The 9,228-nt window shown below is 44.0% G+C and overlaps 1 protein-coding gene across 1 annotated transcript; it reads right to left on the minus strand.

The window, feature by feature from the left end:
* Window positions 1–1,694: 1,694 nt before the first annotated feature.
* Window positions 1,695–8,242, minus strand: LOC139460571 (A disintegrin and metalloproteinase with thrombospondin motifs 9-like). Its single transcript, XM_071242040.1, has 4 exons — window positions 7,912–8,242; window positions 7,045–7,328; window positions 4,759–4,923; window positions 1,695–1,832 (listed from the first exon to the last, which is right to left on the minus strand). The coding sequence occupies exons 1-4, from the start codon at window positions 8,240–8,242 to the stop codon at window positions 1,695–1,697; spliced, it is 918 nt and encodes a 305-aa protein (XP_071098141.1).
* Between the last annotated feature and the right edge of the window lie 986 nt (window positions 8,243–9,228).

Genomic DNA, 9,228 nt, shown 5'->3' on the forward strand with positions numbered 1-9,228 from the left:
CAGGGAAATTTGACAGCAAATCGCTACATGAAACAAATTTTTCAACCTCACATTCTTCCAATCATTGACCGCCAGAGGGAGTTGTTTCAACAGGACAACGCTCCACCGCACACATCTCGTGTCACGGTAGACTACCTTCATAATGCCAACATCAACGACGTGCCCTGGCCGTCGAGATCTCCAGATCTCAACCCAATCGAACACCTCTGGGATGAACTAGATCGACGTGTACGTCAACGTCAGAGCACGCCGCAGACATTCCACAACTGGCCAACGCGTTACAAGTAGAATGGCGCAGAATTCCGCAGGACAGAATTCGTACACGTATCCAGTCAGTGCCGAGTGAATACAGAGCCGTGATTGCTGCCCGGGGCGGTCACACGCGATATTGAGTTCAGCGCAACCTTGTGGCTTTATGTGACATGACAATGAACAGTTTTCAATGCCAGTGTACAACAACATGTGACTATCGAGCTCCAAAATTGCATATTTGTATCTATGAAATTAAATTAAATATATCGACTTTATTAGGTACAATAAATTTACTAAATATCTACCTGTGCGGTTTTGTATTTGAAAAATCTATACCAGGTTTCCTATTATTACTTAATTTAAAGACACCCTGGTCTCAGAGCACAGCTCCGTGACAATGCATAAATGATTTTGTATTCGATCACCTGCAATAATATCGTTTTACTTTGTTTTGCTGCGAACTTCTCAAACTGCTTACATAATGGTTTAGTTGTTGTTGTTTTTTGTTTACGCTGCACTTGGCAATATTCCAGGCATATGACGGCGGCCTGTAAATAATCGAGTCTGGACCAGACAATCCAGTGATTGACATCATGAACATCGATCTACGCAATTGAGATACGATATGCATTAACCAAGTCAGCGAGCTTGACGGAGCCTGACCAACCGATCCCGTTAGTTTGCTTTTACGACAAGCATAGTCGCTCCTTGTGGCAAGCATTTCTTGCCGAAGATTTATTCTCTACCCCGGTCTTTACGGGTCACATGGTTCGTGTATTCATTTAACATTGTTACGTTGTTGTTTGGGGGACTGGTTTACCTCGCAGTCAGCGATACTTCAACTGTATGAAGACAGTCTGTAAGTAATAGTGGGCAGGGGAGGCCCAGAGGTGTGAGGAACTGTAATTATATATACAGAGTTGCCTCCCTTATCCATCCCTGGATCCGCTGATCACAATCTCGACATGAATAAACAAGCATACCGACATTAAATACAATGCTTAATTTATTCAGAAATATTTTGAACTACCACCTCGGCTCACATCGAACATCAAAGTAAAACTTGATATTGCAACAGCGTTTTGCTGAAGCACTGTAGCTCTATAATTATGTTTCAGCCGTTTTAAACGTCAACGGTCATATTGAGGATCTAGTCAGCATTAAAACTGAAATATTTTCTATTGGTATGAAATTGACGTCATGTGAAACAAGTAACAATGATTTTTGCATCTGCAACAGTAAATGTAGCAGGTGACAGGTGTATGTGTATTGTAAACTAGTTGTCGGCATACACTAAAGTTCAATCTTCCCTTCAGTTCAGTGCCTTTGGTTCTGATTATTTCATAACAGATCCTGGTACAACAGACGGAAGTAACTCTGCACAGCGAAATGGAGACCCGACAAGACTGCCTCTCCTTGATGCTGACGTCACGATGAGGATGCTAGTTGTCCTGGGGATACAGTGCCATGTCTTGATCTGGGCGACAATACCCACAAAATCCTCCACATACCACGTCAATGATGGCACCGTTCTGTTGCCGGGTTATCTTTGCTTTCAAACCATAGTGAAACCATGTAAGCTGCAAGAAGAATAGGTTGGGCCTTGAAATTATGATAATAATGATATTAATAATAAAAATATTCCAATTATAATGCACCAAGTGGCGCAGCCTTAATAATACCCCCCTCCTTGGATCAGTGTACACTCAAAAACATATTCTCAACTCCCTCAACTAAAAATAAGCTATGAGTAATGTGACACTGGATTGGTGTTCGTGATGTGATTGTGTGAAGGTGTTAGTGATGAGACACTGGAAGGGTGTTCGTGGTGTGACTTTGTGAAGGTGTTAGTGGTTTGACACTGGATGGGTGTTCGTGATGTGATTTTGTGAAGGTGTTAGTGATGTGACACTGGAAGGGTGTTCGTGATGTAATTTTTGGAAGGTGTTAGTGATGTGACACTGGAAGGGTGTTCGTGATGTGATTTTGTGAAGGTGTTAGTGATGTGACATGGATGGGTGTTCGTGATGTGCCAAAGGAGGGTGAGGGGGGTGAGTTCGTGATGTGACACTGGGTGGGTGTGTGTTTGTGATGTGACACTGGGTGTGTGTTCGTGATGTGACACTGGGTGTGTGTGTGTTTGTGATGTGACACTGGGTGTGTGTGTGTTTGTGACGTGACACTGGGTGGGTGTGTGTTTGTGATGTGACACTGGGTGGGTGTTAGAGATGTGCCAAAGGAGGGTGAGGGGGATGAGTTCGTGATGTGACACTGGGTGTGTGTGTGTTTGTGATGTGACACTGGGTGTGTGTGTGTTTGTGATGTGACACTGGGTGGGTGTTAGAGATGTGCCAAAGGAGGGGGAGGGGGGGAGTTCGTAATGTGACACTGGGCGTGTGTTTTTTATGTGAAACTGGGTGTGTGTTTGTGATTTTGTGATGTGACACTGGGTGTGTGTTTGTGATGTGACACTGGATGGGTGTTAGAGATGTGCCAAAGGAGGGGGGGGGGGGGAGTTCGTGATGTGACACTGGGTGTGTGTTCGTGATGTGACACTGGGTGTGTGTTTGTGATGTGACACTGGGTGTGTGTTTGTGATGTGACACTGGGTGTGTGTTCGTGATGTGACACTGGGTGTGTGTGTGTTTGTGATATGACACTGGGTGTGTTTGTGATTTTGTGATGTGACACTGGGTGTGTGTTTGTGATGTGACACTGGATGGGTGTTAGAGATGTGCCAAAGGAGGGGGGGGGAGTTCGTGATGTGACACTGGGTGTGTGTTCGTGATGTGACACTGGGTGTGTGTTTGTGATGTGACACTGGGTGTGTGTTTGTGATGTGACACTGGGTGGGGGCAAGAGATGTGACACAAGTCGGGTTTTAGCGTGTGTCTTTTATTTAAATTCATTCTCATCCCCAAGGGAGTAAGCTGCCCATGCTACCGTGTGAGGTGGTGAGGGGACTAGACAGCTCGGAGTCAGCATACTGTGTCTGGTATTCTGTTGAAATGCGGCATGGTATTTCAGTGGGCTAGCACTATAAAACCGGCATTAGTCAGGACAAGTACCAACAGAGACACAGCCAAATACATGTTCGTGATGTGACACTGGGTGTGTGTGTGTTTGTGATGTGACACTGGGTGTGTGTGTGTTTGTGATGTGACACTGGGTGGGTGTTAGAGATGTGCCAAAGGAGGGGGAGGGGGGGGGAGTTCGTGATGTGACACTGGGTGTGTGTTCGTGATGTGACACTGGGTGTGTGTTTGTGATGTGACACTGGGTGTGTGTTTGTGATGTGACACTGGGTGGGGGCAAGAGATGTGACACAAGTCGGGTTTTAGCGTGTGTCTTTTATTTAAATTCATTCTCATCCCCAAGGGAGTAAGCTGCCCATGCTACCGTGTGAGGTGGTGAGGGGACTAGACAGCTCGGAGTCAGCATACTGTGTCTGGTATTCTGTTGAAATGCGGCATGGTATTTCAGTGGGCTAGCACTATAAAACCGGCATTAGTCAGGACAAGTACCAACAGAGACACAGCCAAGTACATGTACGTCGCTATGTAAGGGCAATGACCTTTCATTTCCCCTCACCTTATATTGCTATATCCATGTCAAGATTATGCAGATAAAGAGATCTTTACGAAAACGTACAACTATATGGATGACAACTTCTGGTTAATTGCATGCAACGATTTTTCGATGTAGATTCCTACCCCATTATCAATCTGGAGTCACAGAAACCACGTGATACGAGGTATATATGCATGATATGTTGTGATAAGCAGTAGATTAAAACCGTTTAAAAATATATCTTTGTCCAAACTGCCTCAACAAAGATAGTTCAGTCAGTTACGCACAGAAAATGATAATATCAGACTTTGGGACACTTGTACTGTGTGTAGGGATCTGGTAAATAATCCATGTACGTCAGGCATATCGTGTAATTACCACAGAGGCATACCAACTCGTTCCACACATTATCTAATTTCTCGAGTATATAAGTTTTTCGTTTTAGTTTTTATGGAGTGGAACTTGACAAGGTTGGCGGGTTTGTGTCACGGTGGGTGATTTGCAGGGTAGTGAAGAAGGCATATGAAGGATGGACGGAGGAGTGAGTGAGTTGGGTTTAACGCCGCTTTTAACAGTATTCCAGTTATATCGCGGCGTGTCAGCTTAATGTGGGAGGAAAGCCCGAAGTGATGCAGGTCCAACGAGCACGGGTATGGTGCTGACAAACCTAGAAACATAACCGGGATTCGAACCCACAAACATAGGTTTCTGGCGTGCCCAAGGGACGCAACTCTGCACAGCGAGATGGACGGAGGAGGCGAGTCAGTAAATGCGTGCGAGAGGACGGAAGGCAGTGAATAAATGAATGTGTTGGTGAGAAAGTTGTCTGTAGCTGAATAGTGTACTCATCACGCTCACACATGGATTCGATATCCAGATAACAACATTGTCTGTACACCCAACATGATATATCGATATCAAATAGTCCATACATACGCCGTCACTGAACTTCATCCCAGTGCCAAGTGTATTGATACGGAAGGTCCCAATCGGTCCACACGTAGCTCTGTTCGTATAACAGTCTCCAGTAGTTCCGTACTTGGCCTTCTTAACTCTCGTCCAGTTTGCAAACGTGAAGTCTTCCCTCACTACCGTCATCGTCTGAAGGATATATAGGAAAGGTCATAGTCATTGAGATTAAACAACAGAAGATGCGCTGATTGAAAGAAAGACACAAGCAGTAAAACATGAGGGGTGGGCGTGGGGGGTGGGTTGTGGTGGGGTGCGAAGTTCAGGCAGGGATTATATATATACATGCAAAAAAGTTAAGCGCCACCCACCATATTTGTGAGCTGTTACTTTTGACACTTAATGATGACTTTTATAACGAGATGTACGATTGTTATAAGCCGCATATGTAAACCTCATGTGATGCAAAAGTTGTCCCAAAGCAAGTTTATCTTGTGTTCCAAAAGAATATGAGCATAAAAAGAATTTTACCGAAGACCAGAAATTGAAGGATTAGAAAACATTGTCATGTAACTGTCATGATATCAGCAGACCATATCAGGTGTCACATAGACACCCTAGGGAGTGCAGAGTCCATTGCAAGACAGAAACGTCAGTAACGTGTGTATGATCCACGGTCATTGACCACAGCTTCAACTCTACGCCTCATACTCATTACAAGTCGTTGAATGCTTCTCTGAGGCAAACGGATCCATTCTTCATGAAGTGCGGCGAGATTTTGAACTGGGGGATCACGATGTCTGATTTTCCGGCCAAGAATGCTCAATCGGATTAAGATCCGGACTACAGGCCGGCCAAGGAAGTGTGGCAATAGCTTCTTGATGCAAATAAGCCCAAACTGCCCGAGATCGGTGTGGTCTAGCATTGTCGTCCATGTAAACAGGTCTTGTCTGAAGAAGATGGTTGTCAAAATGAGGGACTGCCACTGGACGAAGACCGGCATCTTGGTATTGTTGGCCATTCAGGTTTCCACGAATTGTCACCAGCGGAAGCTTCCAGCCGAAGGAAACACAACCCCATATCATGACAGAACCCCCGCCACATGCTAAGGTCTTCTGGATGTCCCTTGGTGCAAAACGAGTGTTACGTTGCCTCCAAACACGTATTCGACCATCAACTGTTCGTAGCAGCATTCGACACTCGCAAGACCAATGGTTCCTTCTCCAGTTGGCCAAGTTCCATCGACTACGGGCTCGACACCATATCAGACGATTCCGAATTTGCCTCTCAGTCAGTTGAGGACGTTTTACTGGTCTTCTGGCGTTATATCCAGCCGCCTCTGAGGCGACGCCTTACGGTCATCGTCGAGAGTCTCTGATGGGTAATCCACTGCAGTCTTAAATCTGTTGAAGTGGCAAATGGATTTCGTCTGACTATCCTGGAAAGACATCTATCCTCTCTGTTAGAGGTCTTTCTTGGTCTACCAGACCTATGCCTGTCATTGACATCATTGGTTTGACCATGTTTGACAATCAAACGAGTGATAACAATGTGATGACGACCCATTTGGCCCTGCATGACATGCCAGCATTTTTCATGCCTATCACTTGCCATCTTTCAGCGTTCGTTAACTTTCTCCTCACCATGGCTGATTTTCAACCTCTATTGGAAGGGGAATCACACACAGGAGCAAAATGCAACCTCGTGTCTGAAACTTGAAGTTCACTATTTATGGGCTAGGGGATCTGCAGCAACACGTAAAGCACGCTTTCCTTGTGGTATCTGGACAAATTTGGACAAACTATGAAAGCCTAATTCAGTCATACATCATCATATTTCGTATTTCTGATTCCCAAACGTGCAATCAAGAGACTATGAATATGGTGGCGCTTAACTTTTGTGCATGTGTATTTATACAGTGAAAATACGGACATCCTTTGCAGTCACAGAAGGAAGATAAACACTGGTCTGTGGAGGTCAATACCGTTTATTGCCTTGAAACATATCTTTCATACGGGATGTTTGATAAATAAATGATGTAAACTTGATACACACATAACGAAAACATTGGAGCATGTTGTTTTTTTTCGGTAAAATTTAACCGTTTCAATGTGTCACACAATTTAGTCTTGTTTTGTTATTATGCAGTTTCATCTGAGAACAGTGCTATACATGTCTCGTTATACGAGTAATCGTTACAGAACGTTCTCAACATATCCTTCACAGGTTGTATTGCGTTAGCACATTATCATGCATTAATTCATTCTATCTTATTTCCTTTCATTAAACTTTTCAGTTGTCATCAATACTTACGGAGGGATCCACTCTGATTTTCTGGAACTCCGTGATTCCATCATGTCCAACACCGGTACCTTGGAGATACGGCTTTTCACTTGTACACTTAGGGTTGGACCTTTTAGGAAATTCGCCAAAGTTCCTGTGTGGCAATGTGACGTACTCAAACTGATGCGTGTCGTTCATCAAGCAGTAGACCCTCACCGTCAGGTCCTGGAACTGGGTTGCGGTGGGGTAGATGTGGTACTCGCCGTCGGACGCTGTCGGGTCATTCACCTTGATGGCAGAGCATGAGTTAGGGGCTGAAAAGAAATGAAAGTTCAAAAATAATTTGAACACTGGATAGATGTGAGTTGTTTGACATCAGCAGGGTAATAATCATTTTTGACAATTGACGTGTGTTTGCCGTGTGACACTGGGTGGGTGTTAGTAATTTGACACTTGGTGATTGTTAGTATTGTGACACTGGGTGGGTGTTAGTAATTTGACACTTGGTGATTGTTAGTATTGTGAAACTGGGTCGGAGTTAGTACAATTCCCGTAAACTTGAATATACGACAAGTACACCATGAATGTCGGCGGCATGTCAAGTATAAAAAGCTCTAGTGCCATCCTTTGCTTTACATAATGAGGGACATAAAGTACCAAGTGACAACTAGCCCCTTTTTCCCTCTGACATGACACTTTTACTGCTTATTTAGTGCCACTTAAGAAGTGAATTGGGCCATGATATATGTATTATTGTTTCCTACATATGATTTATGTTTCTCTTCCGATGGTTAACACCAAATAACAAAATTTTGGTGTCAGACGTCACATTTTAAAAGATATGAAATAATGAAGGAATATACTGTAAAAGCGCGTTATAGAAAAATATTACTTGACCTTTGGGGCTCCGACTGTACACGGCAAATAAACCAGTGACGTTTTCCACCAGGCCGCCATTGACAACACGCGTGTACCTTCTGATGCACGTGTTTGAGGTGTCTGAAAACTGAAACTGGTCACATGGCGTGTTCACCGCACAGGACCGGGCACATTCCAGAAGGCTTGAGACTTGCTGAATCTGGAGTCGTTGTGGATTCCCCAGGGACGGTGGCACGCTATCATCCGTAATTACGAAATTAATCCCTTTGAAACCAAGTACGCTTTGCAAAACATGACACAAAATCATGCAAAACAATCTCGTTTCCCAAATCAAGACTTGGTCTGACATCGTCAGGTGTGTTTTGAGAGTGTCCAGGAAAGAATCGCTCGTGTTAATATCCCAGTTGATATATTCCCAGAGGATGTGTTCAAAGTCACCATGCATATACGATATATACTCAGCAGCGAGAGACTTGAGTGGGTAAACAGGCACCTTGTCCGCCACACAATACCATCCGTGTACTGCAATATAGTGTGTGAAAGAAAGAACTATACGGACCTTAAATCAATTTATGGTTCCATCCCCGTGAAACAGAAGTCTAATGTGTCCAAGCAAACACATCCAAGGAGACATTAAAAAACTTAAATGGTCTCAGAAATCAATAACGTTGTATGAATGTTGAATGAGGTTTGCGACACATGAATAGACTGCCCCGTGGGGACCAAAGGTTTGGAAATACGTCAGTATACCCAGTTATCCATGCGTGTCGTAATAGGCTCACGAACATGAAGATCGGGCGGTCACTTAGTGTGACCAATAATACGCATCGGTGCTCATGCTGTCAACCACTGATGTGTGGACTCCAGCCTGTTTTATATATCGGCCGCCATGATATAGCTGGAATATCTGTTTGTTTGTTTGTTTGTTTGTTTGTTGTTTAGGCCTCAGAATAGTCCAGCTCTGTGACGGTGGTCTGTAAATAGTCGCGTCTGGACCAGACAATCCAGTGATTGATATCATGAACATAGATCTACGCAATTGAGATACGATGGCATGCATCAACTAAGTCAGCAAGCCTGACCACCCGAATCCGATTTATGCATGTCATCGTTTTCCGGATTAGTTGAAGGATGCTCATGATGACACACACTGGATTGTCTGGTCAAGAATCGACTATTTACAGACCGCCGTCGTGTTGTTGGAATACTGCTAAAACAACAACAAATAATCTTTCCCTTAGCGCTTTGTATAGTGAGTGTTTTATTATCCGTTCACGAACACTTTATCATGTATGGTAAACTTAGGATTAACATTGGTTTAGGTTACTTTTTAAT

Source organism: Haliotis cracherodii, unplaced genomic scaffold (assembly GCF_022045235.1).
Source record: "Haliotis cracherodii isolate W230 unplaced genomic scaffold, xgHalCrac1.p SCAF_14, whole genome shotgun sequence".
NCBI classification, from domain to species: Eukaryota; Metazoa; Mollusca; class Gastropoda; order Lepetellida; family Haliotidae; genus Haliotis; species Haliotis cracherodii.